At 42.5% G+C, this 18753-nt stretch overlaps 1 protein-coding gene across 1 annotated transcript; it reads left to right on the top strand.

Annotated features, from left to right (window-relative positions):
- Positions 1-2189: 2189 nt before the first annotated feature.
- On the top strand, positions 2190-17681 carry LOC311116187 (uncharacterized protein). The gene is made up of 5 exons (XM_084191307.1): positions 2190-2284; positions 15443-15761; positions 16151-16417; positions 16518-16670; positions 17055-17681. Exons 2-5 carry the CDS (start codon positions 15461-15463, stop codon positions 17222-17224), a joined length of 891 nt encoding a protein of 296 aa, XP_084047433.1. The 5' UTR covers positions 2190-2284; positions 15443-15460; the 3' UTR covers positions 17225-17681.
- The last annotated feature ends 1072 nt before the right edge of the window (positions 17682-18753 follow it).

Raw genomic sequence — 18753 nt, 5'->3', positions numbered from 1 at the left:
ACATAAGATCTCTGTAATTGCAAACAAAGGTTTCTGTACCAAATATTAAGTTCTGCTTTTCTGATGTATCAAATACTTATGTCATGCAATAAAATGCCAATTAATTACTTAAAAATCATACAATGTGATTTTCTGGATTTTAGTTTTAGATTCCGTCTCTCACAGTTGAAGTGTACCTATGATAAAAATTACAGACCTCTACATGCTTTGTAAGTAGGAAAACCTGCAAAATCGGCAGTGTATCAAAGACTTGTTCTCCCCACTGTATATGTATGTATATATATATATATATATATATATATATATATATATATATATATATATATATATATATATATATATATATATATATATATATATATATATATATATATATATATATGCGAGAGAGAAAAAACATATGGGGGATTGGATGTGATGCAGACAATTACATTGATGGAAGTTACAATACATCTGCAATATAAAAGCTGATCTACCCCCAAACAAAAATAAATAAATAAAAAAAACAAAAAAGAAACAATAGTATCGCAATTTCCCCCATCACTTCCTCAGATAAGGCTTTTTTGCCTGTCTGTAAGGGTACACTACAGCTTTTTAAGTACCGCCTCAAAACCTCATTGTTAGATGGTGGCTAGTGTCTGTGTTACATAACATGTCAAGAAGACATCTTCATATTTTGGCACCACATATAATGTGCTTTATGCAAACACATGTTTACTAGGTTCATATTTCACACTCTTGTGGCTGTGTCAGGTTTCCCTTCTTCTTCTCCAGAGTCTGTCTGTGTCTAGTTAATGAAATTCTACCCAGGCCGAACCTTCAACGTTTGATAGACTGTATGCCTACTTTGTATTACCAACGGTATTGTAGCGAATGGTGGGGCAGGGAAGTGAAGCTAGGTTGCTGGTATGAAAGGCAAACACCCAACTCATCTTACCAATAGGGTTAACTCACTTTGTGGGAATTGCAACGTAGCTCATTTAGCGAGGATCGTTACACTGCCCCTCTGAATGGGAAGGCCCGTGCTTCGACTACTCAGACCCCTCACACGTCCGGGCCTTGAGTTCCGATGGCCTCACAACCGCCATCCTACTTCTGACAGCAATGTAGTTAGCAGGGGGAAGGGAAGCAAACCCGGGTCGCGAACACTTGGTGGGACGACTTGGTGGGAATTGTAATGTGGCTCATATAGCAAAGTATGATTAATTGTATTATGTTAATCTGAATTTGAGACCACATCTAGGATGGCTTCTGGGGTTTATTGAAAGAAAGGTTCAAAATACCAAGGAGTAACATGTTCTGTTTCGGTGCTTAGCCTGCAAGTGTACTGGTGCCATGTTGGAAAATACATATCTGAAATTATCACCCTATGATCCATCTCAATCACTATTTTCAACAAAAAAAAATTATGTCTGTATGGCAGAATATAGTAACAGACTTATCAGTGGGGCACACAGAGGCCAACATGCCAATTACTGTCCACAGCAAAATAATGGAGATAATGAAGACAATAATTAAAACAAACAAATATAATACCGGTATACATACAAGTTTTTGTATAATGACATTGTTAATGTACTTTTAGCCTGCAATCTGCCAGTGTAATGCTTTAACTGGCTATATTGAGCCTGTTTTACAACGCTATACGTCATACATAATCAACTGTTTTAAATGAAACACAATGTGTCAATGTAGAGGTGCAACTTTTTATGACAACATTAATTGAATCAAAAAGTTGTTAAAGATTGACTACATAAATGCTGTTATTCTTGATTGAATCATTCATAAATAATTTACCTCCTCATGACATTGAACAGAAGTAAATGCAGAAACATACCTGTTAGTTAACATATTTTGCCCAGAACAAAATGCAGTTCTTATATCAGTTTCTGATGAGGATGAAAGTGAAGGTATTAAAAGTATCCCTTAACTTTTATGCAGACAGTCATCTGACTTACCTGGAAAATAATGGATATCACTGCCCTCGTGTGGTCATAGTGTTCACCCCTCTCATTCGCTGCCGTAAGTACAGACAACTACTCTCCAAGACATGTATTCGTTGCGTGCCATGAGTGACTGACATATTTGTCTACCAATAGTAATACGTCATGGAAATGTTATCGTCCAATCCAGGCAGAGCATGTACCAAAAGAACCGGAATCTACGTAACAAATAGCAGGCAAAACAGTTGCTTTTTCTTGTCATTGCATACACTGAAATTACAGTAAATGCAACTTGCAAGTGCAGACATCAGGAAGCTGAGCAAAACTAGGTTCGTCTTAAGGTTGGTGTCCTTAAAAAAATTACGTTACATTCGGTTTTGTGGAGACTTCTCTTTGGGACTTCTTGATGATAAGATTAACTTGCTATACAGTAGCTAGCTACCACGGTCACGTGTCAGTTAACCCATTTCTAGACTCTTTTATTTTTAAATTTTATTTCACCTTTATTTAACCAGGTAAGCCAGTTGAGAACAAGTTCTCATTTACAACTGCGACCTGACCAAGATAAAGCAAAGCAGTGCGATAAAAAACAACAACACAGAGTTACATATGGGGTAAAACAAAACATAAAGTCAAAAATACAAGATAAAATATATATATACAGTGTGTGCAAATGTAGCAAGTTATGGAGGTAAGGCAATAAATAGGCCATAGTGCAAAATAATTATAATTAGTATTAACACTAGAATGATAGATGTGCAAGAGATGATGTGCAAATAGAGATACTGGGGTGCAAATGAGCAAAATAAATAACAATATGGGGATGAGGTAGTTGGGTGGGCTAATTTCAGATAGGCTGTGTACAGGTGCAGTGATCGGTAAGGTGCTCTGACAACTGATGCTTAAAGTTAGTGAGGGAGATAAGAGTCTCCAGCTTCAGAGATTTTTGCAATTCGTTCCAGTCATTGGCAGCAGAGAACTGGAAGGAATGGCTGCCAAAGGAGGTGTTGGCTTTGGGGATGACCAGTGAGATATACCTGCTGGAGCGCATACTAAGGATGGGTGTTGCTATGGTGACCAATGAGCTAAGATAAGGCAGGGATTTGCCTAGCAGTGATTTATAGATGGCCTGGAGCCAGTGGGTTTGGCGACGAATATGTAGTGAGGACCAGCCAACAAGAGCGTACAGGTCACAGTGGTGGGTAGCATATGGGGCTTTGGTGACAAAACGGATGGCACTGTGATAGACTACATCCAATTTGCTGAGTAGAGTGTTGGAGGCTATTTTGTAAATGACATCGCCGAAGTCAAGGATCGGTAGGATAGTCAGTTTTACGAGGGCATGTTTGGCAGCATGAGTGAAGGAGGCTTTGTTGCGAAATAGGAAGCCGATTCTAGATTTAACTTTGGATTGGAGATGCTTCATGTGATTCTGGAAGGAGAGTTAACAGTCTAACCAGACACCTAGGTATTTGTAGTTGTCCACATACTCTAGGTCAGACCCGTCGAGAGTAGTGATTCTAGTCGGGTGGGCGGGTGCCAGCAGCGTTCGATTGAAGGGCATGCATTTAGTTTTACTAGTGTTTAAGAGCAGTTGGAGGCTACTGAAGGAGTGTTGTATGGCATTGAAGCTCGTTTGGAGGTTTGCTAACACAGTGTCCAAAGAAGGGCCAGATGTATACAAAATGGTGTCGTCTGCGTAGAGGTGGATCTGAGAGTCACCAGCAGCAAGAGCGACATCATTGATATACACGGAGAAAAGAGTCGGCCCAAGAATTGAACCCTGTGGTACCCCCATAGAGACTGCCATAGGTCCTGACAACAGGCCCTCCGATTTGACACATTGAACTCTATCTGAGAAGTAGTTGGTGAACCAGGCGAGGCAGTCATTTGAGAAACCAAGGCTATTTAGTCTGCCAATAAGAATGCGGTGGTTGACAGAGTCGAAAGCCTTGGCCGGGACGATGAAGACTGCTGCACAGTACTGTCTATAATCGAGCGCGGTTATAATATCGTTTAGGACCTTGAGCGTGGCTGAGGTGCACCCATGACCAGCTCGGAAACTGGATTGCATAGCGGAGAAGGTACGTTGGGATTCGAAATGGTCGGTGATCTGTTTGTTAACTTGGCTTTCAAAAACGTTCGAAAGGCAGGGCAGGATGGATATAGGTCTGTAACAGTTTGGATCTAGAGTGTCACCCCCTTTGAAGAGGGGGATGACCGCGGCAGCTTTCCAATCTCTGGGGATCTCAGATGTTACGAAAGAGAGGTTGAACAGGCTAGTAATAGAGGTTGCGACAATTTCTAGCCCAGATGATTTGTAGGGGTCCAGATTTTGCAGCTCTTTCAGAACATCAGCTGTCTGAATTTGTGTGAAGGAGAAGCGGGGGGGGGGGGGGGCATGGACAAGTTGCAGCGGTGGGTGCAGAGCTGGTGGCCTGGGCAGTGGTAGCCAGGTGGAAAGCATGGCCAGCCGTAGCAAAATGCTTGTTGAAATTCTCGATTATTGTAGATTTATCGGTGGTGATAGTGTTTCCTAGCCTCAGTGCAGTGGACAGCTGGGAGGAGGTGCTCTTATTCTCCATGGACTTTACAGTGTCCCAAAACTTTTTGGAGTTAGTGCTACAGGATACACATTTCTGTTTGAAAAAGCTAGCCTTTGCTTTCCTAACTGCTTGTGTATATTGGTTCCTAACTTCCCTGAAAAGTTGCATATCGCAGGGGCTATTCGATGCTAATGCAGTACGCCACAGGATGTTTTTGTGCTGGTCAAGGACAGTCAAGTCTGAGGAGAACCAGGGGCTATATCTGTTCTTAGTTCTGTTTTTTTTTTAATGGGGCATGCTTATTTAAGATTGAGAGGAAATTACTTTTAAAGAACAACGAGGCATCCTCTACTGATGGAATGAGATCGATATCCATCCAGGATACCTGGGCCAGGTCAATTAGGAAGGCCTGCTTGCTAAAAAATTTAGGGAGCGTTTGACAGTGATGAGGGGTGGTCGTTTGACCGCGGACCCGTTACGGACGCAGGCAATAAGGCAGTGATCGCTGAGATCCTGGTTGAAGACAGCGGAGGTGTATTTAGAGGGTAAGTTAGTCAGGATGATATCTATGAGGGTGCCCATGTTTACGGATTTAGGGTTGTACCTGGTAGGTTCGTTGATAGTTTGTGTGAGATTGAGAGCATCTAGTTTGGATTGTAGGATGGCCGGGGTGTTAACTAGCTTTAGCGCCTAATTGACAACATAGTCCAGGGATAGGTTAAATAATTGTTCCATTTTATGACACATGTATCAAACTTGGTACTCTAACACTAGATACCTTAAGGAACATTAGCTAAAGATTGGAGCCAGTCTGGGAAGCCTGTCATTCAACCAGGGTGGCCATCTTAATAAAATGGCTGCCATCCAGATTTCCTGTTAGAAAATAGGGTAAAATCATTCCAAACAGTATAAAAAATGACTTTGTAATGTTATTTACCCACTAAATAAACCCGACAGGTAGACAATAATTCTGATCAAAACTCTTAAGACCTTAATAGGGGTCATATTGAGGTCATTTTGATCATATTCCAGCAGCTATGTAAAAAACAGTGGTGGTCAGTGCTGTTTATGATGGAGGACAATTTATTTATTTATTTTTATGAGCATGGCCTTATTTCTATTACAGCATGTTGGATGACTGTCATTCATATTCCATTCACCCAGTTCAATATAACATCGAAAGGTTTAGGCTACTACATGATACTCAAATTTTCCCTATACCCATCATGAGGTTGCTACAACCTAGCCTATGAATGAAAGTTTACAACGTAGGTGCACACAGGTCGAGATAAAAATTTGAGGTGACAGACAGTTACACATGGACAGACAGTGACACATTCAATACCACCTTGCACACTCTTGCCTGCATCTAGCTTATCTAGGGTGTAATCATTAGTCCAACAGTTGCAAACAAGAGTTTCTATTGGACAAATTCAGGTATTTCTATCCCTGTTTTGTTTGCTTCCGTTTAAGAAATGTTTTTCAACAGAATTGGCTGAATGAATACACCCCTGATCACGCATAAACAGAGTTCACTTTCAGAGCAGCCACGTTGTATTCATTCTAGCCTCTATGCACTCTCCTCCTCTCACCTTTTCCCTTCGTTTGTGGACTTCAATGAACAACACATCAGCTGTATGTGACCAGGCGATAAAAACGTTCCAAACCATGTCAGAACTGCTACACACAGCCGACATCGTTGCCCCATCTTAGCTAAAGTAACGTCCTAATCAACATAGCTAATATAACTAATGCGTTAGGAAACCTGCTACAATCATGTAGTAACGTTACAGTGTAAGCAGTTAGTCCGGCGGGCCCCGGTGGTAATAAATTAATAAAATCAAAAGCTTACCTTGACTTGGAAGAGTTCCAGTGTTGTGTTGGATAGTCATAGCCAGCTAGCTAACATAGCATCCCTCTGTTTGAGCTGGGTGTTTGAGTAACTAAACTAGCCAGCTGCATTTGCTAGCTAAGTAAGTGAAACTGAAAGTGAAAAAAAATGACAATCTCTCTCTCTTGCTTCTCCATCATTTTTGAAGAAATTAATTTGTTGAACACTGTTCAACTGTTTTCTTTCTCTCTCTTTGAATCAACTACTCACCACATTTTATGCACTGCTAGATAGCTGCAGCTTATGCTTTCAGTACTAGAACCAAGAGCCTCCTAGGTTTTGTATTGAAGTCAATGTACCAAGAGGAGGACAGAAGCTAGCTGTCCTCTGGCTACACCATGGTGCTACCCTACAGAGTACTGTTTTATTTTTTAAAATTTTTTTAGTCATTTTTTAGCAGACGCTCTTATCAATAGCGACTTACAGTTAGTGAGTGCATACATTATTTTTAATACTAGCCCCCCGTGGGAATCGAACCCACAACCCTGGCGTTGCAAACACCATGCTCTACCAACTGAGCTACATCCCTGCCGGCCATTCCCTCCCCTACCCTGGACGACGGGCCAATTGTGCGCCGCCCCATGGGTCTCCCGGTCGCGGCCGGACGGATCATGTTTTTTTTTTTGTTGATGTTTGAAAATACGACCAAAAATGTGCCCAAAATGCTGTCCAAATCACAGATTTTGGGGGAATATTTTGATCCCTCAATTAAGAGGATAAATTTTCAGCATGCTCCTAATGATTTTAAAATATTGTGTGATATTTGTGGATTAGAATGATATATAACAAAACAGTGCTTGCATAATAAGTAATGGTAGCCTTAAAGGCTCTGCATGGTCAATCCGACATCTGCAGTGGCCGTACAGCATTCACTGATAAGCCAAAAGGCTGCACCGTTTTCCCACATGCATCTCCATCCCGAATCTCCCCATCTGTATGCTAGCTATACTACCATTTTATACGAATAGGAGTTAGCGTTTAGCAGTAACTTTTTCTAAACCTGAAAAGGGACAACTTCTAAATGCTATGCAGCGAAAACAGCCAAATATATCCAAATAAGATTTTAGTAACCACATTGTGGGCCTGTTACAATACATCAATCATGATGGATTTCACAAATATCCACTTTGTTAGATCAGATTTTTTGAATGTGCGTCAATCCAGCGTCCTTCTATCCCCCACGGTCTGCATTCCATTGACCTTTTTACCGCATCTATCCCCATTAACTCCCCAATCTCTTTCCAGGAGTTCTCCATGTTTGTTGTCAAGGAAGTGGGTTTGTGTTTATACAGGATGTACCGCCCCCACCTACCGTCAACCAATCATGTAATTGCAGAGCTATACGGCGCTATGCGGAGCCCTTCGAATTGTTAAAAAATTTGGGCGGTGCACATAATCAGTTTACGGAGCTCAATTTGGCCTCCGCAAGCCTCTAGAGGCTCCACAATTGCATCACACCCTCTGTACGGAGCCTCTGGACCACAAATCCGGATCAAGCATAAATTGGCTTTTAGTATCGTGTTCCATACCTCCCATTCAAAAAGGTAGTGTTCTATTGGAATGGCTTCATGTCCATTTTCAATATTTTAAGTACAGGGAAGGTTTCTTGTCACATTTGTTGAAATTGACAAAGTACAGAATATCATATTTTATATCATTGTAATTAGTAGACTTTAAGGAACACCCATTTGACCATTTTAAGTGTTTAAATATAAAACACTGAAAATTAGGATGAAAGTATGTTCAAGAATCAGCCATTTGGGTAGATTTTGGGGCACTTTCTCACCACTTTTCTACAAAATATTTTAAAGGATACATATACTGTATGGCATCCTTGGGCCATTTGATGTTGTTCTCCAGACCCCCTCAAACAGTTTAAGCCATCATTGGGCTGTATGGACCAGTTATTTATGGAGATATGGACATGTGAATCCTGTCCAATATGACTCTGGAGCTGGTTGGTGGTCATTTTAGAAAACTGAGTATAATCAGGGGCGTAGTGCTACTGGAGCAATGAATCTCACAAGATCACTTAATGAAGGATTAATTAGTACTCTGCATAACAGCCTGAATATAATAGCATACTATAACGTTATGTAAGACCAAAAACACCACGTAATGTCTTATGAGATTTGAGGATGATTGTGCTGAATGGTCACATTTTATTCTCATGATGCAGCCAAAACTAAACAGCGCACACCATATGATAAATGTGCTCTGATGGAAACAATAAAGGTAGGCTAATCTGTAGCTTGTTAATATCATCTGCTCTGAAATCCACTCAGAGTATTTACTGTGTGACATTGGGATCAACATTTCTAAATGGTTTGAAACAAAAATAAAAAGGATTTTCATTCAGTTCCACATGTGTACTTAGAGGAATGTATGCAAATTGGCCCATAACTCCAACTTTACAACAACATAGGCCTAGGACTACACATCATTTTACGCAGGGTTCATAAAGACATTGGCAAGTCAAATTCAAGGACTTTCAGGGACTTTTTCAAGCACTTCATTGTAATTTCCAAGGACCTCAATGTTATACAATTGTATAATTTATATAATTGTACATATAGGGCCTAATATAGAACCCCCCTCCCCAGAAAGCATGCAAAAGTGTTTTAAAAAAAGTAAGCCATTACCACTTGAAGAATAATGCATTTTCTAGGCCTTGCCAATGCATTGATATTCAAATTGTTATTACATTCTAAAATATGTGAGGATAATGTGGACATTGCCTGACTAGTGGTCCTCTGTAGCTCAGCTGGTAGAGCACGGCGCTTGTAACGCCAAGGTAGTGGGTTCGATCCCCGGGACCACCCATACACAAAAATGTATGCACGCATGACTGTAAGTCGCTTTGGATAAAAGCGTCTGCTAAATGGCATATTATTATTATTATTATTAAATACACTGACCAAAAATATAAACACAACATGCAACAATTTCAGTTACAGTTCATATAAGGAAATCAGTAAATTCAAATAAATTAATTAGGCCCTAATCTATGGATTACACATGACTAGTCATCTAGCAGACACTTATCCAAGCTGTTTAAAGGCACAGTCAACTTAGTGTATGTAAACTTCTGACCAACTGGAATTGTGATACAGTGAATTATAAGTGAAATAATCTGTCTGTAAATAATAATAATAATAATAATAATAATAGTATGCCATTTAGCAGACGCTTTTATCCAAAGCGACTTACAGTAAACAATTGTTGGAAAAATTACTTGTGTCACGCACAAAGTAAAAGTCCTATCCGACTTGCCAAAGCTATAGTTTTTTAACAAGAAATGTGTGGTGTGGTTGAAAAATGAGTTTTAATGATTCCAACCTAAGTGTATGTAAACTTCCGACTTCAACTGTAAGTATTCAGACCCTTTGCTCAGTACTTTGTTGAAGCACCTTTGGCAGCGATTACAGCATTGAGTCTTCTTGGGTATGACGCTACAATACAACAGGTGTAGACCTTACCGTGAAATGCTTACTTACAAGCCCTTAACCAACAATGCAGTTTTAAGAAAATAGAGTGAAGAAAATATTTACTAAATAAAGTTTAAAAAATTACACAATAAAATAACAATAATGAGGCTATATACAGGGGGTAGGGGTACTGAGTCAATGTGCGGGGATGCAGGTTAGTTGAGGTAATTGAGATAATTTGTATATGTAGGTAGGGGTAAAGTGACTATGTGTAGATAATAAACAGTGAGTAGCAGCAGTGTAACAACAAACGGGGGAAGGGTGTCAGTGTAAATAGTCCGGTTGGCCATTTGATTAATTGTTCAGCAGTCTTATGGCATGGGGGTAGAAGCTGTTAAGGAGTCTACATGTTTCAAGCAGACGAACATAGTCCCTGTGCCCAAGAACGTGAAAGTAACCTGCCTAAATGACTACCGCCCCGTAGCACTCACGTCTGTAGCCATGAAGTGCTTTGAAAGGCTGGTCATGGCTCACATCAACACCATTATCCCAGAAACTCTAGACCCACTCCAATTTGTATACCGCCTCAACAGATCCACAGATGATGCAATCTCTATTGCACTCCACACTGCCCTTTCCCACCTGGACAAAAGGAACACCTACGTGAGAATGATATTAATTGACTACAGCACAGCGTTCAACACCATAGTGCCCTCAAAGCTCATCACTAAGCTAAGGACCCTGGGACTAAACACCTCCCTCTGCAACTGAATCATGGACTTCCTGACGGCCCGCCCCCAGGTGGTAAGGGTCGGTAACAACACATCTGCCATACTGATCCTCAACACGGGGGCCCCTCAGGGGTGCGTGCTCAGTCCCCTCCCATGACTGCATGGCCAGTTCACCCATGACTGCATGGCCAGGCACAACACCATCATTAAGTTTGCCGACGACACAACAGTGGTAAGCCTGATCACCGACAATGATGAGACAGGGAGGAGGTCAGAGACCTGGCCGTGTGGTGCCAGGATAACAACCTCTCCCTCAATGTGATCAAGACAAAGGAGATGATTGTGGACTACAGGAAAAAAAAGAGGCCTGAGCACGCCCCCATTCTCATCGACGGGCTGTATTGGAACAGGTGGAGAGCTTCAAGTTCCTTGGTGTCCACATCACCAACGAACTATCATGGTCCAAACACACCAAGACAGTCGTGAAGAAGGCACGACAAAGCCTATTCCCCCTCAGGAGACTGAAAAGATTTGGCATGGGTCCTCAGATCCTCAAAAAGTTATACAGCTGCACCATCGAGAGCATCCTGACTGGTTGCATCACCGCCTGGTATGGCAACTGCTTGGCCTCTGACCGCAAGGCACTACAGAGGGTAGTGCGTACGGCCCAGTACATCACTGGGGCCAAGCTTCCTGCCATCCAGGACCTCTATACCAGGCGGTGTCAGAGGAAGGCCCTAAAAATGGTCAAAGACTCCAGCCACCCTAGTCATAGACTGTTCTCTCTGCTATCGCACGGCAAGCGGTACCGGAGCGCCAAGTGTAGGTCCAAAAGACTTCTTAATAGCTTCTACCCCCAAGCCATAAGACTTATTTGCATTGTCCCCTCCCCAAACCCCTCTCCCCCTCTTTTACGCGGCTGCTACTCTCTGTTTATTATCTATGCATAGTCACTCAACCTCTACCTACATGTACATATTACCTCGACTAACCGGTGCCCCCGCACATTGACTCTGTACTGGTACCCACTCTAAATAGCCTCCCTACTGTTCTTTTTATTTTACTGCTGCTCTTTAATTATGTTCTTTTTATTTTTTACTTATCTATTTTTTTCTTAACTCTATTTTCTTAAAACTGCATTGTTGGTTAAGTGCTTGTAAGTAAGCATTTCACTGTAAGGTCTACACCTGTTGTATTCGGCGCATGTGGCAAATAATATTTGATTTGATTTGAAGCAGGCTTCCCCAAAAAATATTATAATAATTGATCTTTCATCTCTCTGTGTTTCATAAATGTTTATTCAATTCACAAGAGGCTGAATGTATCTCACCGGAGAAAGCATTCGAGCGAACGAAACAGCTATCTATCTGATGCTGTCTGGTCAAAATAGAGTATAACATTGTTGCAAGGATGCAAGCATTTGGCCTCCCTTGATCATTTTTTAAATAAAATAATAGCCAACCAGCGTTGAGCTAAACTGAGTGATCTCAGCTGTGAATGGTCATAGTGCACCAAAAAAGTTGTCAAGGGATGCCAAACGTCATGGAGGTAGGGATTTGGACTTGTGGTTTTACTTAATTCTTCGTACTGGCCAATGATTATAACGGCGATTCTGATCCAACCATAAATTCATACATTGTGCCCCTGATCTGAGAGAATGGAAGTTTAACATGTAGTATATTAATGTTTACTAGGTGGCCTGGCGCATCTTTGCCCATGAATGGAAGTTAGGCTAGCGAGCAAGCATTATAGCCAGGTAGCCTAGGACAACAAAAACAAAAACAGTGTACTGTATGACAGAGTCATAGACCGTTTAGGCATCATGAAAGAGGAGGATGGCATTGGCATAGGGTGAGTCAACATGTTTTTTCTACTTGCATGCACACACACACACGCACACACACAAACAAACAAACAAACAAACAAACAAACAAACAAACAAACTTACACACACAGAAATCAGTACCATGGACAGCCACACCATATTTAGCTTAAGTTGATTGGACAAAATCGTTTTTGGTGTCTTTTAGTTGTCACTATTAGACTAAGCATAGGTGATTAGATGATGTTGAAGTTGAAATGATGATGCGCAGAATATCAGATCTCAACAACGATTGGAGAAGTGTTTAACATCACCAGTAGGCTTAGGCTACCACATCCTTATGATATAAATATTTTCATAAGTGCAACGTGAATGCAAGAGACGGGTTGTAATATTGTGACTTTAATTGAATTTGTTGATAAAATGTGGGACATGATTGTTTCGTTGCGGGACAAAGGGTCAAAATGCGTGACTGTCCCGCACAATCCAGGTCATGTGGTCACCCTAACCGCTACTGGCACACACAAGCTTGTTGCTCTGGTCTAACGTTAAGCCAACTCTCAAAAGTTCAAAGTCATTCAAAGTTCCTTCATAGAAGCCGCTCCTCCGTAGGTATAATTCGGTGGACCTAATCAGAGATATTAGAGAAAGGAAGAGATAGGAATCCCATTTTGCAATGAATGGAGGAATGTATAACGCCTTACCCAGCAGACTGTCTACCAATTGCGTTCAATTTTATAAGCGCAACGTGATTGCAAGAGACAGGTTTTAATATTGTGACTAAAATAAGGGACAAATTAACCTCGTGTTGTCATGCGGCGTCACGCAGTTACTAAGCTAATCGTCACGCCATCCCTTCTCAAAGTCGGGGTATGAGTCGAGAAACCTACCTATTTTCCTCGAAAGTACATAATGTTGCTATTCCAAAGCTATACGATATTACAGAGAACAGGTTAATTATCTCACATCTCTGAAAGGTTTTGTAATGTTGTACTTTTTGTTGACGAAATTCATACTAATGTTGGGTTTTTGAGCTAGCACCCAATTGACTCCCATTCACTCCTTGAAGGAGAGCTCTACTTGTCCTAGAATCTCCCAGAATGCAACGCACGGCCATCTTCCTCTACCACTCTCTTCACTGCTTCAGCATACAACACTTTCTGTACTACTCTGACCCTGGCAACCTCAACCTGCATTTCTCTCACCGGACACCTCCGATCTCCAGCCCCATGGGCACCCCCACAGCTAACACGCACAACTTTCTCCACCGATACTACACATTACTTCCTCTCATGCCCTCCTGCACACTTCTCACATCTAGGAATCTCCATCCTACACACTGCTGCAACATGACAATAAGCTTGGCACCTAAAACACTGTAGTATTTTCAGAACAAAATCTCTCACGGGATAACTGACACATCCTAACTTGACCTTGTCAGGCAAAGACTCAGTATCAAAACTCAGCAGGACAATGTCTTCTCCATTTCACCACGCTCTCCACTGGGTCTGCGTAGCACCAAACGGCGGGTATCACAGACACCAGGAATCTTCACTTCCAGCTGATCCTCCTCAATACTTAATGCCACCCCCGTTATCATTCCTTTCAACGGCGCCCCGCTCCGGAGAACAAAGCAAGTCACAGTTCTTGTCCGTTGTCACGTGGTCCGGAGCGCCCGCTTCCTCTGGACGGAAGAAACACAATAAATCATCACGGGTCCACTTTGCGTTACTTTCACCGACTCAACAGTCCCCAACCTCTTCTCCACCCAACTTGACACCACATATGGGTCAGCCAGAATGATCCATTCTCTCCACAAATCTCACTCCCACTGGGCCAGTATCATCCTTTTCATCATTGGGACAAGGCTCGAACTCGGCGATCCTCACCACAGGTACTTCATCCTCACTCTTGTCAGGTTCCATCTCTGAACTACTGGAGCATGTATCCCTCTTTTTGCACTTGACGCCAACCTTCCTCACCACACCGCTTCCCTCTCGGTGGTCATCACTGCACCTGCCACCACATGTAATTCATCCTCACTATTGTCACGTTCCATTTCCTTCTGTAGCTCTTCCAAACATTCTGTGTGATCCTCCATTCCATATTCACTCATAACATATTCCACTTTTCTACTTTTTTCTTGTCCGCCATCTTCTCCTTCATCAGATCTTCCAGAAGTCTTGTGCAATCCCCCACTCCATAATTATTCATAATATGTTCCACTTTCCTTCATTTTTTTGTTGTCTGCCATCTTCCGCTTCCGTTCCGCTTGCCCCCTTTTGACTGCCGTATCTCTGGCCTATTTCAGATAATGCATGTCATAACAAGATGCCCAGCGCTTCAAGCCAAACCTTCTCCTCCACCCTTTCTCGCTCTCTCCCCACCCGCAAAATTTCAGTCACATTTCGCGCCCTACACTTGTCTGTCCAATGCATGTAAACAACTATAGCTGGAACGCTCCATAGCAAGCTGCTTTATCCACACTGTTTGGTGAAGTCATTTAATGTAGTGTTAAATGTATATAAAAAAATATATAGATTTCAGAAGTTTAAAATGTAACAGAAAGGAACGATATAAACCGTTACTTTTTTGGGTTCGAACCGGTTCGGAACTTTATTTTGCTGTTTGGATTGCACCTGTGTTGTCACTGAAAAATACTGTCGGCTGCAACTGTATTAAAAACGGTTAAAACAGTGTAAGTGTATATTTTGCATTTGTGAAATTAGTTTGATGTGATACGAAAGTAAAGGGCTTTATGTTTCTAGAGTATTGATTCACGTTTAGATGGAGTATTTGGCTGTTTTGGCTGCCAGAGACTATTTGCCTTTAAACAGAACATGTACTGTAAGGTCCTTGGACTATAAGGAGGAATGTGAGGCTTCTTTAGTCTATTATTGGGATACTTCCGTATTCCCCAAATGTAGATTCGTATCAAAAGGCTCCATGTGCGATTCTCACAGACCTAGCATAACTACACAAATCATAACAGTGATTCTGATAAGTCTATATTGGTCAAGCATATCAATATGCAATGCAGTCTAAAAAATAAATATGATCATCATACATGTCGTTTTTCAGCAGGTGTGGCTTGTAAAGATGGAGGGAGTGCATCCTCGTGAGGAGAAGCAGACTGAAACTGCTTGCTGTGCATCCCAATGTCCCAAAGATGAAGAGGAGAGGCAGGGACAAGGGGCTATGTTATGGTCTATCCAGGAGGCAGTGGAGAGGCAGACCAAGCAGATAGGAGCGTCCGCCTGTGGGGCAACGGCCGTAGTGGACGTCCTACAGGCCCTCGGCATCGTCGTGGCACCGGAGAAGGCTGACCGGTGTGTGCGGACGCGCCTGAGGAGGAACGAGGCACCGCTGCCCGACTACCTGTTCTCCCGGAGCGAGGCCGGTACTGACCGTTGACCACTTACTGCACATTCTATTTAGCTAACAACCGTGCACTGTTTTCACAATAATCACCTGACCACATCCGCAAACTCTAACCTAATAACCACAATTTATGACAAGAATCCTTGGCTCCAACCCTAATTTGACTTAACACAACAGCTAACCACAACACTCACCCAGCAGTCTACTCTGACCACAACCGACCACCCTTAGAACTTCCTCACTATACCACCATTTCTCTGACTGGACCACAAGCCCTCAACCATAACCACCAAATGCTCTGTCAACTGTGTTTGTGTGTATGTGTGCATGCTTGTGTGTTTCTGTATTTATTTTCCACTGTTGTATATCTGTGATACAGCCTCCTTTCTGTCTCTTCCCCTCTCCCAGGCGCCACACACTCACAGCTGATAGCTGGGGCGGAGCAGGCCAGTGGTGGGCGCGTGCTGGGTTGCCACTTCCCCCTCCACCCTCGCCGGCGGGTGAGGCTGGTACCCTGGCTGGCACGGTGGATCCAGAGAGGGGCAGTGCCCGTGGCCACCATGAACATGCAACTGGCAGTGCCCGAGGGAGAGGAGGTTCCCGACGCATGGCACCACCAACTCATCTTTGGGGTCGGACCCAACACTGTCTATATGACCAACCCCCTGGATGTGGGTAAGTTGTGTGTGTGTGTGTGTGTGTGTGTGTGTGTGTGTGTGTGTGTGTGTGAGAGAGAGTATAGTCTGTGTGTGACTTCATGCATTCTATGTCCCAGTGAGTGAGCAGGAGGTGCATCAGCGACTCTGCAGTGAATCTGTGTTGCTGATACGTCGAGAGGATGTGCTGCTGAGATTGACAGCTGACGCCCCTCTGTCTAGCCTATCAGACGACCAGTCTGACCCACGCTGGAAAGCCCTGGATGTGGAGGGTGAGAGAGAGATTTCACCACTCTTTGTTACTCTGGTCATGTTCCCCTGTTCAGATGTTGCATGCATCAACCAATGGTTGTGTGCCATGTCATCGACTGTGTCATCAACTGACAGATTGCTATAACATATGATGTGGTTTGCTGATACGTAAAATAGCTATCCAGGCTTTTTAAGATCTGGCATGCATCAGTAATGCCTCGGCAGAGGAAGGCGCCCTCTGTCTGTCTGTCTCTCTCTCTCACTGTCTCACTCTCTCTCTCACTCTTTGTCTCAGAAGAACACATACAAACAATTTATTTCTGCCAAAGCAGGATGTCAATGACGAGTGTGCGTATGTGCGCACACCTGTTCGTTTGTGTGGGTGTGGTCCTTTACTCCCTTAGGTCAAGTGAGGCAGATGATTCGTGAGGAAGACCATGATGATGAAGATCAGTTTAGGATGAGCCACGTCGTGATCCCCGCAGCGTACAGTTCAGGTGTGACGTTCTTCGCCCTCAGAGACTCAGACCTAGGGCAGGAGCTTCTCCACACCCCTGAACTCCCTTTGCTTTGATATGGCTGGACAGTGGACACATCATTATCAAAAATCTTGCTGTGATTGGACAATACATCTTTGACCTTCCCACTTTTGTTGCATGTATTCGGTGAGGGGAAACATTCAGAACATGGTGATAGAAATTTCATTAATAGGGCTGACATGGTTCCTTATTCTACAGGTAAGAGATGCTTGTCTGTTCTACATAATATATTTCTATCAGAACATCCCACAGCGTTGTACCCTGCTGAACTTGTCCCAGGTGTATTCAGTGAGGTGAAACGCTGAAAAACAGCTAGAAACGATAGAATTGATAGAGCTGACTCAATTCCCTATTCAGACACAACTCATAACAGTGATACAGATCGAGTTGAAGTCGGAAGTTTACATACACCTTAGCCAAATACATTTAAACTCTGTTTTTCACAATTCCTGATATTTAATCCTAGTAAAAATTCCCTGTCTTAGGTCAGTTAGGATCACCACTTTATTTTAAGAATGTGAAATGTCAGAATAATAGTAGAGAGAATGATTTATTTCAGCTTTTATTTATTTCATCACATTCCCAGTGGGTCAGATGTTTACATACACTCAATTAGTATTTGGTAGCATTGCCTTTAAATAGTTTAACTTCGGTCAAACGTTTCAGGTAGTTTTCCACAAGCTTCCCACAATAAGTTGGGTGAATTTTGGCCCATTCCTCCTGACAGAGCTGGTGTAACCGAGTCAGGTTTGTAGGCCTCCTTGCTTGCACACGCTTTTTCAGTTCTGCCCACACATTTTCTATAGGATAGAGGTCAGGGCTTTGTGATGACCACTCCAATACCTTGACTTTGTTGTCCATAAGCCATTTTGCCACAACTATGGAAGAATGCTTGGGGTCATTGTCCATTTGGAAGACCCATTTGCGACCAAGCTTTAACTTCCTGACCGATGTCTTGAGATGTTGCTTCAAAATATCCACAAAATGTTCCTTCCTCATGATGCCATCTTTTTTGTGAAGTGTACCAGTCCCTCCTGCAGCAAAGCACCCCCACAGCATGATGCTGCTACCCCCGTGCTTCACGGTTGGGATGGTGTTCTTCGGCTTGCAAGGCCCCCCTTTTTCCTCCAAACATAACGATGGTCATTATGGCCAAACAGTTCTATTTTTGTTTCAGCAGACTAGAGGACAATTCTCCAAAAAGTACGATCTTTGTCCCCATGTGCAGTTGCAAACCGTAGTCTGGCTTTTTTATGGCAGTTTTGGAGCAGTGGCTTTTTCCTCACTGAGCAGCCTTTCAGGTTATGTCGATATAGGACTTGTTTACTGTGGATATAGATACTTTTGTACCTGTTTCCTCCAGCATCTTCTCAAGGTCCTTTGCTGTTGTTCTGTGATTGATTTGCACTTTTCGCACCAAGGTACGTTCATCTCAGAATGCGACAGAATGCGTTTGAAGGTAGGCCTAGAAATACATCCACAGGTACACCTACAATTTTGTGGAGGTCTACCATTTTTTTTCTGAGGTCTTGGCTGATTTCTTTTGATTTTCCCATGATGTCAA

This window comes from Coregonus lavaretus (genome assembly GCF_964263955.1).
Source record: "Coregonus lavaretus genome assembly, contig: HAP1_SCAFFOLD_75, whole genome shotgun sequence".
Classification (NCBI taxonomy): Eukaryota; Metazoa; Chordata; class Actinopteri; order Salmoniformes; family Salmonidae; genus Coregonus; species Coregonus lavaretus.
The sequence above is the reverse complement of the archived record's forward strand: the minus strand, read 5'-3'. Positions and strand labels throughout refer to the sequence as shown.